The sequence below is a fragment of the Mytilus trossulus genome, chromosome 3 (genome assembly GCF_036588685.1).
Source record: "Mytilus trossulus isolate FHL-02 chromosome 3, PNRI_Mtr1.1.1.hap1, whole genome shotgun sequence".
In the NCBI taxonomy this organism is placed as follows: domain Eukaryota; kingdom Metazoa; phylum Mollusca; class Bivalvia; order Mytilida; family Mytilidae; genus Mytilus; species Mytilus trossulus.
This window is the reverse complement of record NC_086375.1, coordinates 26,139,997-26,166,347: the sequence shown is the minus strand read 5'-3', so window position 1 is coordinate 26,166,347 and position 26,351 is coordinate 26,139,997. Positions and strand designations below refer to the sequence as shown.

General features: G+C 31.4%; 3 protein-coding genes across 4 annotated transcripts; 2 read left to right on the top strand and 1 right to left on the bottom strand.

Annotated features, from left to right (window-relative positions):
• Positions 1–1,902: 1,902 nt before the first annotated feature.
• Positions 1,903–8,049, bottom strand: LOC134711023 (uridine diphosphate glucose pyrophosphatase NUDT22-like). The gene is made up of 3 exons (XM_063571452.1): positions 7,507–8,049; positions 4,611–4,816; positions 1,903–3,846 (listed from the first exon to the last, which is right to left on the bottom strand). The coding sequence occupies exons 1-3, from the start codon at positions 8,011–8,013 to the stop codon at positions 3,654–3,656; spliced, it is 906 nt and encodes a 301-aa protein (XP_063427522.1). The 5' UTR covers positions 8,014–8,049; the 3' UTR covers positions 1,903–3,653.
• Positions 8,050–8,102: 53 nt separating this feature from the next.
• Positions 8,103–10,530, top strand: LOC134711024 (radial spoke head protein 9 homolog). The gene is made up of 5 exons (XM_063571453.1): positions 8,103–8,414; positions 8,776–8,941; positions 9,199–9,328; positions 9,609–9,755; positions 10,154–10,530. The coding sequence occupies exons 1-5, from the start codon at positions 8,188–8,190 to the stop codon at positions 10,312–10,314; spliced, it is 831 nt and encodes a 276-aa protein (XP_063427523.1). The 5' UTR covers positions 8,103–8,187; the 3' UTR covers positions 10,315–10,530.
• A 6,553-nt stretch (positions 10,531–17,083) lies between these two features.
• On the top strand, positions 17,084–24,595 carry LOC134711021 (protein ZNRD2-like). Of its 2 annotated transcripts, XM_063571450.1 has the most exons (7): positions 17,084–17,234; positions 18,324–18,469; positions 19,267–19,319; positions 19,783–19,903; positions 20,461–20,597; positions 22,932–23,007; positions 23,494–24,595. In XM_063571450.1, the coding sequence occupies exons 3-7, from the start codon at positions 19,287–19,289 to the stop codon at positions 23,946–23,948; spliced, it is 822 nt and encodes a 273-aa protein (XP_063427520.1). In that variant the 5' UTR covers positions 17,084–17,234; positions 18,324–18,469; positions 19,267–19,286; the 3' UTR covers positions 23,949–24,595. The 2 variants fall into 2 exon arrangements, with proteins under 2 accessions (XP_063427520.1, XP_063427519.1); XM_063571449.1 differs by lacking the exon at positions 19,267–19,319.
• The last annotated feature ends 1,756 nt before the right edge of the window (positions 24,596–26,351 follow it).

Here is a 26,351-nt window from a genome sequence, read left to right as displayed (position 1 = left end):
GAAAATTTTTAAATAAAAAGATTGCACCACAGTAAAACACATTTTTTTAAAAAGAATTGAGTACTCACAAAGTTTATGAAACATGAGTTAAATAAATGTGACAGTCTTCCTAATCCAAACTCATCCAGAAGAAATTCATTGGTCTTTATTAGGATCTTGAAGGGGTTTACATGATAGAGAATAATGGCTCAATGATCCAGAATGAAGGACAAAAAATAACTAGAGGCTTCAAGAGCCTGTGTCGCTCACCTTGGTCTATGTGCATATTCAACATAAGACACAGATGGATTAATGACTAAATTGTGTTTTGGTGATTGTGATGTGTTTGTAGATCTTACTTTACTGAACATTCTTGCTACTTACAATTATCTTTATCTTAAATGAACTTGGTCCATTAGTTACAGAGGAAAACATTTTGTTAAAAACAAAAATTTACAAAATTTATGAAAATTGTTAAAGGGCTGTTACTCCTTCAGGGGTCTACTGACCAATTAGGTCATGTTGACTTATTTATTAATCTTACTTTGCTAAACATTATTGCTGTTTACAGTTTATCTCTATCTACAATAATATTCAAGATAATAACCAAAAACGGCAAAATTTCCTTAAAAAATTACCAATTCAGGGACAGCAACCCAACAACCGATTGTCCAATTTGTCTGAAAATTTCAGAATAGCTAGATCTTGACTTCATAAAAAATTTAACCCCATGTCAGATTTGCTCTAAAGGCTTCAGAGTTATTATCCAAAATCTACATTTTACCCCCTATGTTCTATTTTTAGCCATGGTGGCCATCTTGGTTGGTTGGCCGTTCACGCCACACATTTTTTTTAACTAGATACCCTAATGATGATTGTGTCCAAGTATTGTTAAATTAGGCCCAGTAGTTTCAGAGGAGAAGATTTTTGTAAAAGATAACAAAAATTTACGAAAAATTGGTAAAAAATGACTATAAAGAGCAATAACTCCTCAAAGGGTCAACCGACCATTTTGGTCATGTTGACTTATTTGTAGATCTACTTTGCTGATCATTATTGTTGTTTACAGTTTATCTCTATCTATAATAATATTCAAGTAATTAACATAAAACTGCAAAATTTCCTTAAAATTGTCAATTCAGGGACAGCAACCCAAATTTGTCTGAAAATTTCAGGGTAGCTAGATCTTGACTTGACAAACAATTTAACCCCTGTCAGATTTGCTCTAAATGCTTCGGTTTCAGAGTTATAAGCCAAAATCTACATTTTACCCCTATGTTCTATTTTTAGTCATGGCGGCCATCTTGGTTGGTTGGTCGGGTCACAGAACATATTTTTAAAACTAGATACCCCAATGATGGTTGTGGCCAAGTTTGGTTAAATTTGGCCCAGTTTCAGAGGATAAGATTTTTGTAAAAGTTAATGACGCCGGTGCCAAGTGATGAGAAAACCTCACTTGGCCTTTTAGGCCAGGTGAGCTAAAAAGGATGAAGAAAAATGGTCTTAAAATAAAGATTGGTGTGCTGATATATTATACATGTTTTTTGTGTACATAGAAAATAATGGCCAAAATAAAAATGATATAAAAATTATATAATAATAAAATGAAGAACCCCTTCCAGACATTCACTCCTGGTATGTACTATAGAGCATTTTAATTGTAAAGTAAATGATCACTGGATTAGTAAGCCCTTTAATACTGGTCGAAGAAATGATAAATTAGGAAGTAAATTACCAAGTCACTAACACTAACACTAAATGACTGGGAACTAACAAATGACTCCTCAAATAAAGTTTTTCTCATAAGGCAAGACCTTTCTGAACTCATTAAATAGGCCAAAAATACATCTGTAAATGGCAGCATGGCATACATACTGAGAAATGTAGCAAAAATAATTTTTATTTTTGAGATTACAACCATATTCCAACCCTCTGTATAAAATATAACAGTTAAAAACTGTGTTTTACAAAATATATAATACAAAACAATGTATACATGCAGTCAACAATAACAACAACTTTCATAATAACAGTTAGTTCATATATCACTTCCAACTAACAAGAGTATCATGTGAAACATTTATATGAAGAACATCTTTACATTGGTCTATGCACAAATAGACTTTTCCAGTTCATCTTTCTGGCAAAAAAAATCCTTGAACTCTCAACTGATTCTAGATTCTACTTTGGTGAGATTATTTAATGCTGGTGCTCTCATTCACTTTCTCCATCCCTTTTGCAGAGGAAAAAGTGAAATTGAAATACATTTTTGCAAAGTAAATGTGGCTTTCAAAGACTGATTTTTATGCCCCCTTTCCCTTTTTCACAAATTGGCCAAGAGTCTGGATCTAACATAAAAAATGAGACAAATATCATAAATAAAGAACCACTCGGGGAAATTTACCCCTCAACAGTATACATTTGGTGGTGAATGTAACTATTCTATTAAGATATGTCAGGCCAACTCATCATTGTGCTTGTGTAGTTATCTGCATCCTAACCACACTTCTATCTTTGAACTACAACTATTGATTTACTACATGTTCTAATTTTATTCAATACTGATTGACAATATCAGCAAGCAAAGATTTTGATTTAACTAAATATGATATCTCAAAATCCATCATATGACTTTTAATTAAGTGAAGCCCCATCACCTTGTGAAAAGCTCTTTATGGCTCAAAAATTTACCAAACTCTGTAAATTGAAGAAACTAAGATAAAGCCAGTGTTCTTCCCCATGGCCTATAGCTTCTTGGTAATGAGATGCTATATTGCTGAAGCAGGATGCTCTCTAAAATGAATTTCTAATATTGAGTAGATTGATTTATGGATGTGATGCTATAATTTCTAGAAACAACGTGGTACATGTATTTAATAAATTCCTTTTAACCACAATGCTATTTGAAAGATGAATGGAGAACATTTAAAGCTAGAAATACCAAAATCTGTACAAATCTCTAAATTACCCAAAATCATGGAAAGTTGTTAATAAATTAAATAGTGATATAAACTAACATATGAAATAACTAGTTGTATAATAAAATATCAAGTTCATTGCAAATTTGTAAACAGTTCTAAAACAGGTCAATAAAATACATTAAATAATGTCAAATAAGAATGAAAAATAACAGTAAAAAAGTATCTTTTGTTTTAGAAAAAAGAAATGAATAAGTAAGAAAGTAAAACTTTGTTTTGATTGCCAAATTGACATACATTTAAAAACAATCTATGATGAGCTTTTCACCAACTATTAAAACATTCAATAACATATAAACACACATTTTACATGCAGCTTGCAAATAAATAGTTATAAAAATATACCGATGATAGGTTTAACCAATCTATTCTAATCTCCTCTATTTTATCACATGTTCTGTTCATAATGTTAAATAACAAGTTATGTTTTAATGAAATAAATACTGTAGAGGTTGATTTTTTCTCTCTTAACAAAAACAATTTTATTACTATTTTTTACCTTTTTTTAACAAAAAGGGAGATAATCTGGTGATTCATGTAAAATAACTAATTGACACATGCCCATGTATAAAGAATTAATGCGTATTTATCATTGTCTTTTTGTGATCCTTAAATTGGATTTTATGTTAATATTATCTTTAATGTAGTTAATTTTTCAATGTTTTATGCAATGAAATGATACTAAAATCAATGGTATCAAAATTTAAAGTGTTTAGCAAGAGTTATGCACCCTTTAGATGAGGGTGCCATATTCTTCCACATTTCATGTTCTCCTGTCATGTTTAAAACTTCATCAAGGGGAAGTAATCGTATACAGGTAGATTCATCTGCTTCAGCTTGGTTCCCTTGTAGGTATAAATCTCTTATTTCATTGGACTTTAAACTACATCTGAAATTGAATTGAATTTTATTATTTTTATTAAAAAGACATGTATGGAAGTTAAATACCTGTTTCAAGCATCAAATAGTCAAATTTATTTATATCACTACATATTTTTTTCATGTTTTTAACAAGTACGCCTCCCCTGATCTGGGGTGCCCCTGTGTAGCGACATTTCAACATATAACATTAAACAATTTATTTAAGATAGATTGCTGAGGTTTTCTGAATGAATACAGTGGATTGGTTGCTGCAGATACTACTGAACTCATTGACAATATAAAATTATGCTTATATGATTTGTATATCTACAAGTATTTGACTGTGACACAGATTTTTTTCCCCTCTGTATGAAATTTGGTTGATTGTAAACACAATGTCTATTTCATTATGATATACATGTATTCAGGTGAAATACACGATCATAAACAAGATTGGAATTCTTAGTTTCAAAATTAAGTTGAAATTGAATGAAAAAGTTCCAACTTCTTAATTATTTGGATTAAACACATTTTTTAAAGGTTATTTTGATCATGGTGTGTTAAATGGGCAGCTGACTCATCTTTTATATTTGGAAGGTTCTTTCGAAGGGGGAAAAATTATTTGTTTTCAATCTTTGAGTAAATCAGCCATGTTTACACATCAATTATCTCTAGAAAAATGTGTTTTTAATCCTAGTGTTTGAAAGTTAAGTAACATCCTTGTTTTAAAAATATCAATAGGGAATATAATGTTAAGTAAATTAACAACCAAATTGTTAGAATTTAAGATACCTGATAAGAAATTCAGCACTAGGTCTGCCAGCAGATGTATTGTTCCTACATATCCCCATTAATACCGGATCTGATAAACATTTCATAGGAACATTTACTTCATCCACTACCTCTCGTAGAATTGAGTCATATATTTCATTGGTTATTTTTTCAGAATCCATATCATCAATATCTATTTCTGTCACCACTTTCTTTCCTACTATTTCCTGGAAAGGATAAACCAGTATGAGCGTAAATAACTTTAAGTCAATTAAAATGCAAAAAAAGGATTTCATTATTTTTCAATATGGAAAATTCAGTCGCAACACATATATATATGTAAGAATAACTACATAAATATTATAATAAGGCAAAATCATGGTGTACACTTAGGCCACATAGAAAAGATTGTGCTAGATTTGAGTGTATCTAGTTGGACTATCAATCCTTTTGCTTTCAGACACTTATAAAAAATGGAAACAAATTATTTTTGAGAATAAAAATAATTTTGATTTTTTGACCTGCAGGGGGCTTATTTTTGACCCAGATAGGGGAGGGGAAAACAAACATATTTTTAATTTTGGTCTTACATGACAAATTCTTTAGTGATTGCTGTCATGATTCCATACCCGTAGCTAGGGGGGTTTTGGACGACCCCCCCCCCCCCCCCACTGAAAACAAATAAGCACTGTTAAAGTCAATGTTCTGTTCGAATTATGACTGTTAAAGTCGAGTTTGTGAGTCCACATACCCCCCTTTTGGAAATTCCTGGCTACAGGCCTGTGATTCTCAGAACAGAAAGTAGAAGCAACATTATTAGATCCTCTGTGTATGCAGAATCTCTATTTTGATCAAATTGCAATTTGTAGATTTACATATTTTCATAATCATGATATTAAATGAAAATATTTAAATCTGAATTTACCTTGTTTAATGTAATAAGAATCTTCAATGCAAATATTTGAAGTTTCTGCATATTAGATTATATTCTGATGAAATTAATACTCTTTTAAAAGAATCCTTTATTTTGTCTCAATACTTAGAAAACTGCATGAACTTATTCTTGATTATCATATGTAAACCATAAAGTAGAAGAAACTGGCATGGATTTGGACACTTTGAAAACATATTCCTCACAAAAGATAACTAAACATATAAGAGAACAAACAAAATTGAAATTGAAGCATTTTCATGAAAAACTAGCAAATGATAAATTATCAGATATGAAGGATAACAGCAAACTCACTATTTATAAACATGTAAAAATAAAGAATAAAGTAGAAAAATATTTAACTTGCTCAAAACTTGAATTAAAAAAACTGATAACAAAATTTAGATTAAGTGACCATAATTTATTAATGGAAAAGGGAAGATACCTTAAAATACTAAGAGAAAACAAAAATTGTATATTAAAATGAGAATATCCACTTTACAATTTTAAATGACTTAGATAAAATAACATATACATGTATCAAGGATGTACATGTACAAATGTATAACTAACAAAAATCTAATATGCGTCCTTGGATATATACTCAACCCAATTTCACCAATTAAGGTAAATAAGCTAGGAACCTTTTTAAAACCGTCTATTGAACTGAGGACAGGGGCAACTTAAAATATTTACTTTTATATTATTGTCAACTTGTGTATATCAATTATCTTGTTGTTATTTTTTTATTTTCATTTTGTTTAAATGATGTGTCATAGGTTTGGTATAGACAAATTGTAGTGAATAATTGGACACATGTGTAATGAACAATCACAGATCATTTTGAAATTAACCATTTTTAATTATTTTTTTTTGGGCACAAGCAGAGAATCATAGATTTTTGCAGTGCTCATTCTCATTTCCAGATCACACAATTTTTTTTTTTATTATCTCCTATAGATCATTGTACATGTACCAGTACATGTATCAGGAAACAACAATTCATTGTCTCATTTTCACACACACTCAAAATCAAAAAGTATATTTAAGATTATTTGTCATCAAGAACATAAATGGTAAGAAACAGATGATTTCAATTTTTTTTTATCTGATTATTGTTCTCTTTAAAAAGGTGTGTATATAAAGATGTTTATTGAAAAACAAAATAATACAAATGATATTTAACCCATCAGAGAAAGAATAAATTTGCTTATATGAAAGAGAAATATATAGCTAGCTGTACACAGAAATCAGACTAAACGCTACTTTTATCTGTCTTAGAATTACTTAAAATTTGTAATCAAACTAAAAAAAAGAACATGAAAACATCAGTAATACACAAGCTGTTACTGCGGAACTACTGGTTATTGGATATTTAGTTACATGTAGTTACAATTTCATGTTATTACATGTAGTTTTATTCTCACTTGGGTGATTAAATAGGTGTCAACAGTCCATGTACATGTGCCAGTTGTTAGTTTAAATTATGGTGATTAAAAAGTTATCATTGATACATGTGGCATGATGTCATATTTCCAGTTGAATCAATTTAAGATATATGCATATGATAAATAATTTTAAGAGGGACACTAATCATGCTAATACAAATAAAAATACAGAAAAAACAAATAAGTGGTAGATTTTCATTATAAAATGAATGTATTCTTACTTTTCTTTTATACATACAATTGTAACTTGTTAACATAAATTTATATTTCTCCCTTTTACATGTTTTAAGAAAATGTAAAATGTTCTTAATTAATTGTAAATCATAACTAATTGTCAATCATAATTTTAGGTAAAATCCAATTTTGGGAAGGCGATTATGTTATATGCTGAGTTTGTTATAGTACGATTTTGTTATAGACTGAGATATCTTGGGATTCCTTAAAACATGATTTTAGGAGATGACAAAAGCATTTATTAGAACTACACTGTTGTAATGATATTGTAAATTAGTAATTAGAAGATGATTTAGCTGTATACCTTTGGTTCTGCATGGCCTCCAGGTATATCCCACATACCGCATGCTTCTCCACAATCTAAACTTCTCATTTGGAATGTAACATAATTATCAAAAGATAAAAGTAAAGCTCCTACACCAAGGGCATCAGACATGAAAGCTTGTGGGTTTTTAAAATGTGTACCCCCTTTGCCTTGAAGTTCTGTAGCATTGGGTGACCAGTTAGTGCCTATAAAATCTTTATAACAAGTTATTCCTATGTTTAGTTTAACATTATTTGCATTTAATTCCGTACTGTCAAGTCTAAATTTAGTGCCATTGTAAAGTTTGGGATTTGTTTTTAGTCGATCTGTCCATATACCGTCAATGTCAGCTTCCAATTCAGGTAACACATTTCGGTTGAACTTTGACGAGTTCCGTACAACAGTTGAATTTCTGTTAAGTGTAATGTTTGGCGGGGCACAAAACATCATTTCAACTTCTGAATCCATGCTTGGGTTGTTTTCCAATTTGTTGTTAATCGACGTCATAAATCTGCTTACCTGTGCAACGATTTTCAGTTAAACAAAAGCATAACTGTGATACTGATTTTCGTATTTTTATCCGGAAGTGTTCCGACCTGTTTGTTTCCCTTGACAACACGCACAAACGGTGGAGACGAACACTTGTTTACAGACACAGAAAGGAATTTAACAAGTACAAAGATGGAAGCAGCAGATTTACACCTGAATATAGATTATGTTGGAACAAGTGGCACTGTTCTAAGTCCAGAACAAAAAGCTGCCCTCCAAACTTCATTAGTTATCCAGCAAAACAGATACAAATTTCACAGAATTTATTTCTGGGGAAAAATTCTGGGTATCAAAGATGATTACTTTATTGCACAGGGAACTCAAAGAGATGAAATGGCTGAATGCAAAACTCTTTACAGGTATGATAAATTTTACTTTATTATTGGTGAAACATTTGAGTAATTCTTTAGTGTCAATTTTCTTAATTTATTTAAAAAGTCACTCACTGTCAATATAAATGTGTTTGATACCATTAATTTATATGAAAGGTTTGTTATTATCAAATGATATATATTTTGTCAAAGAAATGCAACCCAAATCAATTGGAACACAAACATATATCTGTAAACATACTGTTTTCTAAGTGTTGGTTATTTTTCTAGTATTTTATGGGAATTACCCTAAATTCTACCGATAATTAAATGCCACTTTTTCAGTTTACATATACATAAAACTGTAAAGGTTTATTGCACGATATGCAAATGAATTTTTTTATTTCAGCAAAGATTGTGTAAATTGGGGACTTCTCCCACCTGCAACAAAAGCTATGAGAGAAAAGAGTAAATTGGCTAAAGGACGATTCACTGGTGACCCTTCACATGAGTTTGAACATGTACAAACAAAGAAATCTGCAGATGGAGAAGAAGGTCATGAAGAGGAAGAAACGGTATGAAAAAAACAAAAAAATATGGTTGAAGTTCTTTAAACAAGCAAAATTTCAGTTCTTTTTCATTTAGAATATGTTTCATTATTAAGATTTCTTTTGAAAATTGAAGTCAGTAATAAATTTTAAAGATTCTTCACTTATGTCCCCTTATTTGGAATAACTATGTTAATGTTGATAATCTAGTAACATGTCTTTAACCATTGTCCTCAAACTTATCTCTAAACTGTTAATCAATAACTTTTTGTCTTTTATTACAGATTTTGATAAAAGAAGAGGACAGACTAGCATCAGTAATTGCTGAAATTGATGAGGATGTGAAAATTGTACCCAGAGCAGCTTTTATTAAAACACCAACTGGAGAAACTCTCTCAAATAGATGTTTTGAAGGTACAAACAATATTTGAATTTCAAAATTGATGACTATTATTTAACAAGGATATTGACCCTTTACATTTACTTTAATGCTCTTAACTGTTAATCATAGATAGTTAAACTCATTTTGCATCAGTTAAATTTACTATACTTTGTTGTTTGAAAACTTCTATATTTTATAAAACCTACTTGATGATACTACATATTATATACATATACATTTGTAATATTCATTAAGTCACAATAATGAATATAAATTATAACAATTATAACAGCATACTTTTATTTTTTGCAGGTCTTTCTGTGTCAGAGGCTGCCAAACTTTGTTCCTACATGCATTTCAGAGAGCCAAAAGCTCTGTTTGAAAAGACCTTATTACAAAAAGCAAATCTTGACAAATCAATAGATTTCTTAGACACAGTTGAAGAGGACATTCCAAAAGGTATGTTGGTATTTGTACATGATCCAGATAAATATTATTGGTTCACATAATAAGTTATGTTGCATACATTTCTTGTTCTTTGTTTTTGAACTCTATACATGTAAAAAAAAATCCATGACTCCCATCAGAAAAAAAATCTGTAATGAATTGACAAAGACAGAGTTCTCAGCTGGCTTCAAAGAAACATGATAACTTTAATTTTTCTTGTTAGTGAGATTTTTAAATATTTTGATTGTGGGAAATATATTTTAAGCATTTTGATTGTAAGAAATATATTTTAAGCATTTTGATTGTAAGAAATAGATTTTGAATATTATTATTAATTGTATGAATTACTGCTTATTAACAATAATGTTTTTCATTAAGCATACATCAATATAATAATGCATTTTATTTAGGTTGCTGGAGTCTGCAGTTTGAGAGGGGAAGTGGACTTGTTACATTGAGAAGTCTATGGTGGAATGGATTTGTTTTCTTCCATGTTCCTGGATCAAGAAGATTTGGACATGTCTATGTTGGAATTGGAGAAAAGAATTTGGACCTTCCTTTCATGTTATAACTGTGTCCTATTAAACTAATTAAATGTTGACTGTCATTCAATAAAAACAGTTTGTTACAAGTGTAAGAAGGAATCATTGATGAGATGTATAGATATATGAAAGATATTTATTCCTTTGAAAACAACTGTAGAAGTTCATATTTATATTTCTTTGGAAATTTCTCATTTGTTTCATTAATGAATAATAAATATTAATAAAACATTGTTAAACATAAAGTTTTTCTCTTATTATACACCCATTTATAGGACGTATTATGGTTTACAGTTGTCTGTGTCGTCATGTCAGACATTAACTCAAAAACGCTTTAACCAATTTCATCTCAATAAAGCTTCCAGGGGAATTGTTTATATTTATGGATAAGCTCCCTTTGTTTTTTTGTTTTTTTTATAAATTTTAGTTTTAAAGTTTCTAAGTTTGAGGGTTTTACTCATTGCAGAAAGGGATGGGTTACCAGTTTCGGACAATAACTCAAAAAACTTCCACCAATTTGCAAGATATTTTGGTGAATTGTTTTCATATATTGACATAAGCTCCCTTTCCATTTTTATATATTTCTGAATAATGGTATTTTATTCATTACAAAAAGAGGGATTTTCCAGTTTTCAAATATTTTGATTGGTTGCTGTCTTGGTACATGTTATATGATCCTACTCCAAATTTTATTATAGTAAGGCTAAAGTTGCACCAGAGGCATTTTTTTCTAAATAGATTCTATACACACAACTAGACAAACTCTAATATTTACATTGCTGTATATGAAAAAAAGGATAATGCTACTTCAGGAACAAAGCATAGTGAATCTCCAAAAGCAATAGAAATTATACACATTGTCAGTCATAACTGGGTCCATGAGATCAGTTTTTCAGGCATTTGACAAAGACCAGTGAAATTTCGATTGGTTGAGACATAAGTGATATACATAAGTCATTACTGGACCAAATTACCAGTAAGAATTTAATTTTGTCCTAATCCTATGTGTAAATTAATGTCCAGTATAAAAAGAGTCTGGTCCAGTTACGCAAAATGGATTACTGGACTAAATGTACAGGCGATTTCTCAAAGCCTAATTAGCCACCTTTAGAACCAGTACTGTAAGTTTTCATATGGTTGTAATGTAAGTTTATTCTGTTTACCTTTCTGGTGCTATTCTCTAAAAAGTAGTGTTTTGGTAAGTACAAATTTATCTATTTGAACTTTTAGTTTCCAGAATAAGATCTGTGTTCACGTTTCATATATTTTGGTGAAAAGCTAGTGTGATAACACAAGGTAAATTCATCGTCCCTTTAAGGCTTATACTACTTATATATATGTAGTATACGAAATCAGAGATCTATATTTTAATAAGAATGCTTGTTACCTTTTGTAAAATATTTCAGTTATTAATAAAGGCAACATAGTATACCGCTATTGGAAATTCATAAATTGATTGGAAAAAACACAAATCCGGATTACAAACTAAAACTGAGGGAAACACATCAAATATAAGAGTAGAACTACGACACACAAAAAAAAAACCACAACATTAAAATGTAACACATATTCAACTGTCTGTCCCAAGTCGGAAACTGTCACTGTTCTCTATGGTGACCGGATGCGGCCAATTCCCCTTTTCGTGTTTTCGCGTTTTCTCCTCTCACTTTTCCAACGCGAAATCGGGAAATTGAGAAATCGTGAAAGCAGAATCGAGAAAACGAGAAATCGAGAAATTCTTTTCGGGTTTTCGCTTTCGCGTTTTTTGCTTTCTCTATTTCCCGATTTCCCTATAGCTATTTCTCGACTTTCCTATTACCCGATTTCTCAATTTCTCGATTTCGCTTTCTCGTTTGCAAAGTGAAGGGAGAAAAGACGAAATGTCCGCATCCGGCCACCATAGTTCTTTTCATTTGTGTATTTATGTTTTAGTTGTTTCAACCCAGAAGAATTGGATGCTGGTGGGATACATGTGTATTTTGTATTCACAACTTTACAGACTTTGGATGATTAAGAGTATAACAGTATAGTATGATACATACTTTACTGTATGTTGCTCTTCAGACTTATATTTTAGTCATTGGATATCCTACATCTTATTCGTTCATTACACTGGAAACTAAATCCAGGGAGGTGTTGTTCTTGTTGTTGGAACCCCTTAGTTTTCAGTAGATTTTCGTAAATTGGATGTTCAAAAAGGATGCCACTTTATCATTTACCGTAGATGATTAAAATTGATTAAAATCATGAATCTCTGATTAACTTTAAAGTGTTGTAAAAACCTTTCAACGCGGTAATTCATATGACAGGCAAAATATTTAAGCTGTATACTTGTCACTGAAATGTTGATTCATGTTTTCTAATTTATAGATTAAGTCATCCCTTAATATAAAGGCTTTTGGCATCACAGTGGCACTCTAGCTTCTTAAGTTTCTACATTCTGACCCTCAATGACCATTGTCCAATTATATATAACATATCAAAATGATTCTGATATCATAATTTTTAATTTGTCTTATCAGTCAAACCTGGAGAAAAGAAATACCTTCCTCTTTTTCATTTTCTAACTAGACCTTTCGCGTTCTCCGTAAATGCATGTGTGACATTTTTACAGATCCTTATTAAGGATATCCTTGTTAACAAAAAATTACATATGATTTTGATTAGTTTGGAATGTAAAAGTTCATATGAACTTTTCGAACATACAGGGGAATACACTTTTATATAACACGTTAAAATCAACAACAGTGTAAAAAAAAAATATGAGGAATGAAACCAAGTAAATAAAAGGTAATATTATATTTATCATAAATTGTTTATATTGAATCCATATCCGCGATATCGACAATTTAAACAGTTTAACCAGAAAAAAGTTTCATGTATAACATTTGGCTGACAACATCCAATCGATATTGATGGTTCTTGTTGTGTTTGCTGCAACGGTGCATACATTGATATCATGTCTCAATTTGGGTTTACCTCCCCCAGTCCCGACAAGTCATGAAAAGAATTGACAGAGTTCATATATAATTTGTCGCCTCTTGTTTAATAATACTAAGGTAAAAACAAGAACACAACTTTTCAGTCACGTTGATATAGTTTTTACTCTATAATTTTAGTTTTTTGTTCATCTTATTTTATATTTTGCCTTACATAGCTAATGTAAGAAATTGTTTGGAAAAACAATATCTATAGCGAAATGAGAGTTTTGACCCCAATTTCACGGTCCATTAGATATAGAAAATGATGATAGTGCGAGTGGGGCATCCGTGCACTATAAGCAGTGAGCCAAAATTTGTTCCTGTGAAAAAAAGTTCCAGTGGAACTAATATCACAGAAAATATGTTCTTTTCTAACAGATGATTTCTACATAATTTGTTCCATGTCTATAAAAAAAAAAGTTCCACACTTTACCTAGTGTAATAAGTTCCAGGTTTATAAGATTTGTTCCTTACCTGGTGAAATAAGGTCTGGGTTTGTGAGATTTGTTCCTCACCTGGTGAAATAAGTTCCATGTCTGTGATATATGTTCCACTCATAGAAGTTCTCTTATATAATGAGCATTTGTCATCAGTGAGTTTAGAGTTATCATTCAATTGCATTATAAAAATAAGGTCATGTTTTTCTCTGACTGTTTATGACGTCTTTACACTAAATCCATTGGATGTTGGATGTGTACGGATTGATAGTTTAGTTTAAGATGCATGATTTTTTTTTATTAGTGGCTTTGAACTAGCTGTCAGATAACTGCGAGTACTCTCAGATCTGTTCCTAGTGTCTTTTTGTTGTCGGGATGTACAAGTTATCGGCCACGTTCACTTGTATTTTTGTCCATCTGATGAGTTAAGCCTTTTTTCAACTGATTCTTATAATTCGTTCTCATGTACTGTTATACCGCTTCTCCAGGTTAGGGGAGGGTTTGGATCCCGCTAACATGTTTATCCCCGCCACATTATTTATGCATGTGTATGTCCCAAGTCAGGAGCCTGTAATTCAGTGGTTGTCGTTTGTTTATGTATACAAATTTGTTTTTCGTTCATTTTTTTATATATAAATAAGGCAGTTAGTTTTCTCGTTTGAATTGTTTTACATTGTCATATCGGGGCCTTTTATAGCCGACTATGCACGGTATGGGCTTTGCTCATTGTTGAAGGCCGTACGGTGACCTGTAGTTGGTAATGTCTCTTGTGGAAAGTTGTCTCATTGGCAATCATATCACTTCTTCACTTTTTTAATACTATATCAATAATAAAAAAGTAAAAAGTGTAAATCACCCAATTCGGATCATGTGGAGTATAGCAAATGTTTAGTTATATACTCCGTAAGAAATGTAAAAATTGACACTATTCAGCCAGAAAAGAGTAGAATGAGAAAAATCATTTAGAACAAGAGAAAAGTAAAATTATAACATATGTATCGGCTTATTTGAAAAAAAGACACAGTGACTATTCAATTATATCAAAAGACACTTAGAAACAAAAGACACACTCTTTTGAAACTGTGACATGACCCAAATACGTGTATGACTAGAATACGGGGTCGTGACAGTTTACAGAAACCTAGGAGGAATACCAAATAAAACATAACATACAAATTATGATACATTACCATTGCTTTTATTTCTTATCATCATCCTATAGTTTCAGCCATGTCTTCAACTTGCAAATGTTTTCCATGCAAGCATATACTCAGTACAGCATTATAATTTTCATGTAACAATTTTTTTTTCCCGCTCTGCAATATGTTGCAAAGATACTTTATTTTCCGATTCTTTTTTGCGAAAATAGGTTCGAGCGGAACTTGTTCATTGATTTTCATTAGAATAAGTACGTGTTTGTTTAAAACTTATATCACAGTAACTTATTTAACTTTTAAAAAACTCTTAATATTAATTCGAACAAATTTCATACTTTGACTAAGATAGAGCTATGAATTTTGTTCATTTAATCATAAAATTAGTTTCGGAACAAATTTTACAGTGCTGGAACATATTTTCTGTGAAATAAATTCCGGTGGAACATATTTCCTATGAAATTAGTCCCGTTGAACATATGTCACACCGGAACAAATTTTTTTTGTTACAAATGTTCCATAGAATCACAAATTAATAATATTAATGACTAGTTTTTATGTTATTTGAAGTTTGTTAATTGCAGATGTAATGGTTAACTATATCTGTATCAAGTTGAGTTAAGTGTACTCTTTCTTATGGAATATCGAATTGACTTGAATAATCACGCCCTATGTCTCAAGCAACCTACGATCAATCAATCTGATGAGAGTTTAGCGGTCAATATTTCAAGTGTCATCGGAAAAAGGCTCGCATCATCATTGTAAGTTGGTACATTTTTGTAGACTGACATATATACTCATTCCCAGAAAAATCGAGGCTTTTCTCTACTTGTTCTGATTCATATCCATCATTTGGCAATTTTAAAAGCTGCCAATTTTGAAAACAACTCTGTACACTTTTAAAACTGTGCAATGATACGTTTTCCATAAACATCCGTCAGGATCTATATACCATGCATAATCGGGCACTGAATACATGAATTCTTTGAACAGGTCCGGGTTTCAGTACGTACCAACATTTTCAACTAAATACATAAACAAGGCTGTAAAATTATCGGCTTGCAAGCCGAATATTAAATGCCCTTTAAAAAAATAGAAAACAAACAAACAGAAAATGCAATGCTAACTGTGTACTTTGTAAGAAATGGATGTCTTTGATCATTGATTTGCATAGTGTGCAAATCCTTGCTATTAGTATTAATATCAAGTTGGCTCTTGACTCTTTGCGAACGTCCCATTCATGCATGAATGAAACGTTTCCGTTAAATTTACTTTTTTCGCTGAATACTTTATTTAATTTGTTGTTTTCGATAATGTGATCAATACATAAATAATAAAGCATAAATTGGTCCGCATTAATTAGCATTTTTATTTGGTCCTATATATCATTGTCGAGCCGGATTGTCCTGTCATTGACAACGTTGACCAGGTCACATTACAGCAAGCTTTTTATCCTTTTTTTATTATATTTATTTATAAAATGGTATAATCTTCTCATGCTTCAAATTTCAGAGAAATATCATGAGAAATGAAAGAGTAATTAGCAATTTCATCTGGTCCTGTCATTGTCGAGGTTGGTCCTGTCAGTCAGCGATGGTCATGTCACGTTTTCGAATGTTTTTGAAAAAAAATCTATATTATTTAAAGCATTTAGGTTTCAAAATGTGACATATCATTTTATATTTTAAATCTGAGATAATTCCTTTGAAAATAAAAAAGTTCTTAGCATTTTTGGTCCTAGCTGTCATTGCCGTTGTTGGTCCTGCCTGAGTGTCTTTATCAGAGTTGGTCATGTCCCGTTTTCTAAAGTTTCTATATATCAAATGATGAAATCTTATTATATTTCAAATTTGAGATCAATCCTTTGAGAAATGAAAAAGTAATTAGCATTTTTCATTTGGTCCTGTCATTCGGTCCAGTCATTAGTGTAACCCAAATTTTTCTTATCGTTTTAAAACGTGTTTACGGCAAATTATGAAAAGACAAACTTTAATTCTCTAATTATTCTAGTATTCTGAAATCTTGCACATTAAAAAAGTCCCCAAACCGTGGGCCAACTGTCGTTTTGATTTTTCCCTTAATCTTAGATATTATGTCCACGTTTTGCTTTCTTTTCTTTAATAATGTCAAAATCAAGGGAAGTTATTAATGAAAATTGTAGCCTGGATCGCCAATCCTATTTGTAAAGTGAGGTCGGATACCAGACAAACATTAGCGTTCGGTACTCCTCGGTAGATGATGATTGAATGCACAGGTATTTACCGATGAATACCGAATGGTTGATCGAAAGAAGTTTTGGAAGTTATTTTTCTTATGTTTCATATCTGAATCGATATTCCAATGAATATTATGAATAAGTCTAGCAGTATGACATTAGGTAATTTGAAAACCAATGCTATGAATTCAAACTCGCATCCAGTTTCTTTTTATAAGCCGCAACGCAGAAAATAAAATAAAAGGGGGGAGGGTGTTCCATGACACAGGTGCTTGTTTCTGTAAAACATATTCACTATTGATATTGTAAGGTTTTATAATTACAGATACAAGTTCCTTTCGTCTATGCCTAGAGTAATGAATCTTAATGTCGCAAATGTGTCCTTAGAATCTGCAAATTTTGATAAATACAAAATGATGGACTATGTCTATGTAGATTAAAATCGAAAAGTCATGAACAACTATAGATGTATTTACACAATTTGTCCACCATTAGGTTTTCCATCAACCTTTTCCCCATAATTTAAAACGTTGTGCAAATTGAAAGAAGTAATACATTAAGCCTATTACTTATTAGGCTATTTAATTAAAGATTGATTAAACCTCAAAGAACTGTTATGATAAAAAAAAAAAAGCAATGTTTTGTCAATTTTACCAAGTAAAAATGTACAAAACAATTGATCTGGAGAAACATGAACATGCACTTGTTCAGTCAGTTAAATACCCCATTGCTAAATGTGGAGATAGCCTACCAAGTTCAGGGGCATTTTTATGGGGCTTTAGAGGGGGTCTCATTGGCGGGTTCCGATCCCGGATCCCGCTTACTGTTTTGTCAGATTCCCTTATCCCGCTTACACTATGTACGTAAGCAATTCTCATTTTTTGTCATTTCCCGGGTCCCGCTAGACCTCATTTCCTGTTTTCACGACAAAATAATTTGATTTTCACGTGTCATGCTTACAAAAAATCGGCAATCCCGCGTCACGCTTAGACCCCAATGAGACCCACTTTAGAATAACAAATGGTCAATCCAGACTTTTTGCCGATCTTACAAATTTTGTCTAGTTTACTGCCTCCTTTTTCAAAATCCTGAATCTGTATCTGAAGTTGATACTGTTTTCAGTTCCAAAAAAAAAAGTGACATGAAGGAAAAGTGCTGTATTTCATTGTTTTTTGAGTTTATGACTTGAAATTGAAATCTGGCAATTTTTTTTTACAAAATGAAATGATAAAAATAAAAGATCTTTTACAGATGATTATGAATGGCAGCCTCCAACTGATGCTGAAAGGAAAGTTATTCAAGCACGAAGAGAACGCTCTGATAAGATTAGTAGCATAATGGGTGAATACCTCCTTAAAGGTTACAAAATGCTTGGTTCAACTTGCCAATTTTGTGAGGTAAAAAAAATTTAAGATACAGTACAAGCACACACAAGGTGATTCAGTAAAAAAAATAGTCTTTATGGTGTTAGGGGGATGTTTGTGCAATGGGAGGGGGATAGAAACTGATGATTTATTGATACCACTCTGATAATAATTACTCAAAGAGTGAATTACCAACAATCACAAGCACTGGCTATGAAATTTGATCATCATGATAGAAACTGTCAATCACCTTATGTGTACTGGAAAAATCCCCCCAAAATCCCATAAAATTTGTAAAATTATTCAGTCTTTCAAACTTATCAAAATTTTAAGTGATGAATGACCAAAACAATATATAGTCATGTTAATTAAATGGAAAACATGTCATCTTAGTTACCATTTACATGTTTCTACTTACAACTACCATTCTTCATATACTTTGGTAATATTGAAATTGAGTAACATCATTTATACCCAAACAGATTTTTTACTTGTGAACATTGACATTTTGCATAAGCTAATTATAACATGTTGCAATACATGTATATCGTTTTGGGTAAAGCTGTTGCCTAACCTAAAAACTGACACAATTAAAGATAAGATTTTGAAATCAGACAATTTTTACAGCTTTTGCATTATATAAATAAGTTTTATTAAAGACATATTTTAGCAAATATTTAAGAGAATTTCCGGTGCATAGTTGCAGTTATCAGACTGTGTGTTTTGCAAGGTTGTTTGAAGGGTGTTATTCAATAATAGATTTTTTTTTTTAATTGAAAGGGCGAAATTGTTGCCTTATCATACGTTTTCCTTTTTTGCTTGATATTCAGGGCTCATCAAACTAGAAGAAATGGAAGACATTTTTTACTCTGACCAACTACATGTAAGTTTTTTTATGCCCTGTCAGAAGGAAAAGTTGTATGATAAGGCCAAACCAAATTTCATTTCTTTTTATTTGCTTGCATTAACAATGATGAATGTTTTGGCATAGATTTAGATAAGAAAAATATTTCTGCAGACAAACATTTGAATAGTGTATTTTCATAATCACCTACATATAAAGACCCCTGAGTTTATACTTTTTCGACAGATTACCTGTCTGTGGTAGTACATCCTGGTACGTGGTCAAGTAAGAGCATCTTAAAGAAGTAAAATCAAGCATTTAGGGAGAAAATTGCCTGTTCTTTACATGACAGTATTATTGGAAAACAATAAAACTCCCCCCCAAAATTGCACCGATTATATATTTGATTTTACATTTTTTGGTTGCACTTACTTAACCGAGTACTAGGATGTCTAACCACATAGTATACAGGTAATTGAACTTCACACTGCTTTCTTTCCAGACAATATTATTAGAAACTCCAATTGGGGAGAAGTATTGTATTGCCTGCAAAGAACTAGATGAAGATACACAAGAAAACATCCCAGAAGAATTTCCTGAAGAATTTCAAGAAAACAACCCTGGTAAGTTTCTTCATTCAAATTCAAAAACGGATATGTGGAAAACACTTACAATCATACCTCTATTAAGCAGTCACTCGTGGGAAAAAGCAAAAGAGATCCTTCTTTATAACAATTCAAACATACATGACATACTTGATGGACTCATCTTTATTAATTATAAATGCCAGTTTTCCTGTCAAAGATCAATGGAACTCTGATACTCTGCCGAAAGTTGAAAGGAGATAAAAATCCTTAACCACAAGATCAGATATTTTATTAAAGACTGTTCCATAAATTGCCATAGAAATTTTAGAAAGTAAATGCATATATTTCAATCCGATTAAAAAAAATATCCAAGGTTTGCTTACAAGGATCTTAAAACTTTCCATTGGTTTTCTGTTCAAGTAATTTTTACATCAGCCAATGAATTTTAGCATTCAAATTTTTGAATCTGACAAAACAAGAGGTTTCCAAAAGTTCTTTCAAACAGAAAGTAAAACTTTTATTAGAGCCCTATAAGCAAAGCTAAGTTCCTTTTTTGAATCAAAATGTGTAAAGTCAATACTTTCTTCTTTTAGTATTTCAGGCTGAAGTTTCTGAACAATTTTCACGGACAGAAGAGAGACAAGACAGGTCTGATGCAATTAGTAAACTCTTAGGAGATTATTTGCTAAAGGGATACAAAATGTTAGGATCTACATGCAGTAAATGTGATGTATGTGAATTTCCCTTTGTTTGTGTTGTCACTTATAACTTGTGTGTGGTATTGTTAGCTCTGACACCTTGCCAAAAAGGAAAACAAAATCGTTCAGCAAGTCAGGATCTGCAAATTAGTCAACATTGTGAAAAATCATCAGACAACTTATTTTTAGAGTTATTGCCCTTTAATGACAATTTTTACATTTTTTTTATGTAGTTTGGTCTATTATTTTGAAAACTATCACAGTATAGATGAATAGAAATTTGAAAATCAAAAATATTCAGCAAGACAAGATTCTACATCTTTTTTTTATAAGATCGATAAACAAATTTACATGGAGAAATTCTTCATTGGACTTATTATTGGAGTTCCAGCCGTTTGAGGGCTGTTAAGCCAGTCAAGGTCGTTAATCACTTCCATCACCATCATTGGAGTTACTGCTCTGTAATACTGATTTTTACCAATTTTTAGTATTTTTGCCTTAGTTTTTATATCTTGAAAACTATAATAGATACATTGGCACTTATCATAGCAAAACAAAACCTATGAATTAGTCAACAGTGCTGAAATGGTCAGTCAACTCATTATTTGAGTCTTTGCTCATTAATGACAACAATTTTTTTACCTATTTTCTTGGAAGCCATAATAGATAAATTGACTCGTTGAATAGCAAAAACAATCAGTCAGACAAGATCTACAAACAAGGCAATTTTTTGGGAAATAGTTAGTAGACACTTTATAAGAGGGATTGCCCTTTTTTTTCCTATTTTGTGTTTTGGGCAAAAACATAAGGCAAAAGAGAGAAACTGTAAACAGAAAAAATGATCAGCAGTACAGTCATAAAGGGATTTTTGTCCTAAATTCTATTCTAGTCTACAACGTTGGAGAGTGTCCATTGTTAAAGATGCACATAGACCAAGGTGAGCAGCACAGGCTCTTTAGAGCCTCTAGTAATGAATTGATTGAAAAAAAAATAATGAACATATACATGTACATTGTATTATTTAATAGACCTTAAAGTGATAAACACAAGATATAATTTGAAATCTAAGCCATTGGTTTTCTCAATTTTTTGTCGAACCTGCAACTTTTGTTGCAGAAAGCTCAACATAGGGATAGTGATCTGGCGGCGGCGTCAGCTAACTTCTTAAAAGCTTTATATTTTAGAAGGTGAAAGACCTGGATGCTTCATACTTTGTATATAGATGCCTCATGTTACGAAGTTTCCATCAGTCACATGTCCAATGTCCTTGACCTCATTTTCATGGTTCAGTGACCACTTGAAAAAAAAGTTCAGAATTTTTGTAATGTTGAATTCTCTCTTATTATAAGTAATAGGATAACTATATTTGGTATGTGCGTACCTTGCAAGGTCCTCATGCTTGTCAGACAGTTTTCACTTGACCTCGACCTCATTTCATGCATCAGTGAACAAGGTTAAGTTTTGGTGTTCAAGTCCATATCTCAAATACTATAAGCAATAGAGCTAGTATATTTGGTGTATGGAAGGACTGTAAGGTGTACATGTCCAACTGGCAGGTGTCATCTGACCTTGACCTCATTTTCATGGTTCAGTGGTTATAGTTAAGTTTTTGTGTTTTGGTCTGTTTTTCTCATACTTTATGCAATAGGTCTACTTTATTTGTTGTATGGAATGATTGTAAGGTGTACATGTCTAGCGGGCAGATGTCATCTGACCGTGACCTCATTTTCATGGTTCAGTGGTAAAAAAAAGTTTAGTTTTTAAGTTTTGATCTTTTTACCTAATATTATATGCAAAAGTAATAGGTCAACTATATTTGTTGTATGGAAGCATTGTTTGCTGTACATGTTTGCCTGGCATGGTTCATCTGACCTTGACCTCATTTTCATGGTTCGTTGGTCTTTGTTTAGCTATCTTGATTAATGTTAAGTTTATGTGACAGTTGTAATAAAGCTTTATACTTAGGACTATCAACATAAAATCAATGATTAGTAAAGAAGGTGAGACATTTCAGTGTGTGCACTCTTGTTTTTTTTTATGGGATGTCTAAAATTTGAAATGTAGAACAGTAATATTGCATAAATGAATCCCAAATTTATATATATATCTTTATTGAATACTGTTTAATGTTTATAGACTCTTGCATTTTATCCACATTTTTATTTCATTGATGATTTTACTAGCATTTGTCACAGTTTTAGAATAAATTGATAGCTGGTTTCATAGAAAAATATTGTATTTTCAGTACTTTAACTTGTCAGTGGAACAGCTAAAATGATGAAACAAGTAAAATAAAATAAATATAAAAATATATAATTGAAATGAATAAATGAGTACAATGTTGAATGTTTACATATTTATTTCAGACTATTCTGTTAAAAGGCAAGGGCAGAAATGAAAAAGATCTTTGTGTATCCTGTGAAATTCTTTATGATGGCAAAGGTATGCGCCAGTTCAGATAGAAAATATATTTTATTATTAGTGTCATTAAACACCAATGAATCAATCAATCTAAAGTAAAGGCTGTACCAATTCCTATAGCCCTTTCCAGAAAGTAATTACCAGATCACACATTTTACTCTAACATTATAATTTGAAGTTGGTTATCTCCCTTTTCTAGAAATAGAACTGCTTCGAATTCCTGGCACTGAAACTCGAGGAAGATTCAACAATAAGCAGCTCTAAATCCCTGTTGATTTAAAGATTATATTTGGTTTAATTGCTATTTTGAATAAGATTACAATTTTGGGAAGCAAGTTTCTAGAAAGACCTATAGGTATTTTTTTAAACTATATCATTGATTGAGCAATATTTAATGAATTGTTTGATTGAAAGTTATTTGCTTTGCCTACAATAAATTATTTTAGATAACTAAGTGTTAGATAGCATGCCTCTTTTTTCATGTATAACCATATTATTTTATTTCAGACAATACACCTACAGCAGTAACAATGTCATCATCCTCTGATATGTTAGCAAATGCAGCTGCAATGTCAGAAATGTTAGCAAATACAGCCACAATGTCATCATCTGCAATGTTAGGAAATGCCTCTGGCATGTCTTCTCCTGAAAAGTTAGGGAATATCGCTGGAATGCCTTCATCATCGAGGTTTGGAAATGCTGCCACAATGCCATCCTCCCCATTGTTAAGAAATGCCGCTGCAATGTCCTCACGGCAGACAGTTCCAAGAACACAAAGTCGATCGCAGTGTACCAATACCTTATCCTATACAGAGGATGTCTTAAGACACAAAATAGAATGGGCGACACAGCAACTTCAGTCATCATCAAGTGTGGACTATAGCATACAAATTTGTAATCTGATCAAATCAGCTGCAGATGCTTTTTCATCATTACAAACTATTAAATTTACAGACGAATAACTGGTATCTATTTACTCCTATGATTGCTTTAAACATGAAATTGTGATGTTTTAATGTTTTCATGAATAAATACCGGTATACAGAATATTATGGATGAAAAGATATTACAACATTGATGCAAATGATTCATTTAGTTTTTTGTTATGCTTCTTGCAAATTTTTCTGAATGAGAGACATAAGTATCGATATTTGACCGCTCTAAGTGGTTATGAAATTTTGTATTTATCAAATTTAATTTTTAAACAGATGTGGACAAAATCATATAAATCTTATGCATTTAAATGTATTTACCGGGGAAGTGTTACACAGGGACAAACAATTACTGAAAAAATATAATTCAATTATTGAAAAGGATAAAAGAAGTGAATCAACTGCTTTTTATCAGCTTAAGCATCAAATTAGTATAGATAAGTTTTATTATATCATGATACCATTGATGGATTTTTTCATACTTTGACAATGATTGAATATTCATTAGAAAATCACAAATTAGTTATGAATTAAATATGCTTTGGACTACCACTTTAAGTCGGGCAACATTGTAGCTCTGCTCAAATGTGAAAACAATTATCTTAATCCCATGCCCTGAATAACATATATATTAACAGAGTGTTATATTGAATTATTTGAAAATATATTGTTATACATCTTATTATTATTTTAAAAGTCAACATGCTTTACATAGATTTGTCTTGGTTAATTACTATAAATTCAGAAATTAAAGAGATGTTTTACTATTGCAAAAAATGTGACATGTTCACAATCGCACTAATTTAAACTCATTTTGAACAGGATTTTTCTCAATATTGCACAAATTAAATTTGTATTTTAGTCTAAAATGACAAAACCACAATAATAAATGCACACAATTTCTGAATTTACAGTAGTCAAATGTTAAAAGCCAACATATTCCAATGGTTACACAAGCTATCTAAAAAACACAGCTATATTTCTTAAAATTAAAATCAAGAAATGTTGCATGGATTAGGTGTTAAATACATAGAACAAAATAGCAGGTTATACTTGCTCAGCAAGATCTGCTTACCTGTAACCTATGTTCACCATTTATTAGGGTTTGCATATTGTTGAATTTAATTTTCAGTCTGTTTATTTCAACATCCATTTCTTTTTGGATTGAGTTGCCTATTTCACAGTATATGGGCTTATCGTTTTGAATTTTCTCCTTTCTTTTATGGAAGAACCTCCTAAAAAACTCATCGTTAAAGGCTGTATGATGAGCTAAAGTTGCTTTCTTCATTTGGTCTGTGGTGGTGATGTAATTAGATTAGCAATCATATAAAAAAGATGTGGTATGATTGCCAATGAGACAACTGTCCACAAAAGACCAAAATGGCACAGACATTAACAACTAACGGTCACAATGAGCAAAGCCTGTACCGCATAGTCAGCTATAAAAGGCCCCGATAAGACAATGTAAAACAATTCAAACAAGAAAACTAAGGGCCTTATTTATATAAAAAAATGAAAGAAAAACAAATATGTAACACATAAACAAACGACAACCACTGAATTGCAGGCTCCTGACTTGGGACAGGCACATACATAAATAATGTGGCGGGGTTAAACATGTTAGTGGGATCCCAACCCTCCCCTAACCTTGGACAGTAGTATAACAGTACAACATAAGAATAAACTACTGTAAATTCAGAAATTATTGCGTTCATTTATTATTGCGATTTTGTCATTTTAAACTTAAATGCGATTTTAATTATTACGATTTTGAGAAAAGTCATGCTTAATTCAATTAACATATTACAAAATGCGAGTTTTAAATATTGCGTTTACAACTCTGTCGCATTATTCGCAATAATAAAAACCTTGCAATAATTTCCGAATTTACAGTATAAAAATCAATATTCTCATTTTTATTTAAATCAAGATGACTGCAATAATATGATTCTGTTATATGAAACAGACCATAAATCTGATGTATAAAAATATACAGATTAATGTCTTGACTTTGAAAAGAAGCCACTATCGAAATAGTATTAACAATTTACCATAATGAGCAGAAGAAAGGTACTTGGTAATAGGAACACTATATTTGGTTTCTTTGTAAGATCTACATGCCTGGTGAACATGGTTCACTTGACCTTAACCTCATTTAATGGATCAGTGATCCAGGTTATGTTTCTTTGTAATGTCTGAACTAATCTCCAATAGTATAAGCAAAAAGTCAACTACTTGGTAAGTAAATTGGATATATAGAAAGCCAGATTCCATGTTTCATCTGAACACAATGTAATTGCACTTCGGACAATATTTTTTTTCTGTTTTGGTTCATTTCTCAGACGCTACATTTGTGCTAGTTCTCAATTCGAATATAATCCGGCTGACCACGTTATTACTGGTGACCTCAACATTGTTATTAAGTACAGCTCT

What these genes read in the sequence shown, in the direction of transcription:
- LOC134711023 (XM_063571452.1), bottom strand. Translation starts at nt 8,013, where the DNA reads ATGACGTCGATTAACAACAAATTGGAAAACAACCCAAGCATGGATTCA. An exon ending in GAGGCCATGCAGAACCAAAG is followed by an intron (nt 4,817 to 7,506) that starts GTATACAGCTAA and finishes TATCCTTTCCAG; the next exon opens with GAAATAGTAGGAAAGAAAGT. An exon ending in AGTGCTGAATTTCTTATCAG is followed by an intron (nt 3,847 to 4,610) that starts GTATCTTAAATT and finishes ATTCAATTTCAG; the next exon opens with ATGTAGTTTAAAGTCCAATG.
- LOC134711024 (XM_063571453.1), top strand. Translation starts at nt 8,188, where the DNA reads ATGGAAGCAGCAGATTTACACCTGAATATAGATTATGTTGGAACAAGT. An exon ending in CTCAAATAGATGTTTTGAAG is followed by an intron (nt 9,329 to 9,608) that starts GTACAAACAATA and finishes TATTTTTTGCAG; the next exon opens with GTCTTTCTGTGTCAGAGGCT. An exon ending in TGAAGAGGACATTCCAAAAG is followed by an intron (nt 9,756 to 10,153) that starts GTATGTTGGTAT and finishes CATTTTATTTAG; the next exon opens with GTTGCTGGAGTCTGCAGTTT.
- LOC134711021 (XM_063571449.1), top strand. Translation starts at nt 17,198, where the DNA reads ATGAATATTATGAATAAGTCTAGCAGTATGACATTAG. An exon ending in CAACTTGCCAATTTTGTGAG is followed by an intron (nt 18,470 to 19,782) that starts GTAAAAAAAATT and finishes CTTTCTTTCCAG; the next exon opens with ACAATATTATTAGAAACTCC. An exon ending in CTACATGCAGTAAATGTGAT is followed by an intron (nt 20,598 to 22,931) that starts GTATGTGAATTT and finishes TATTTATTTCAG; the next exon opens with ACTATTCTGTTAAAAGGCAA.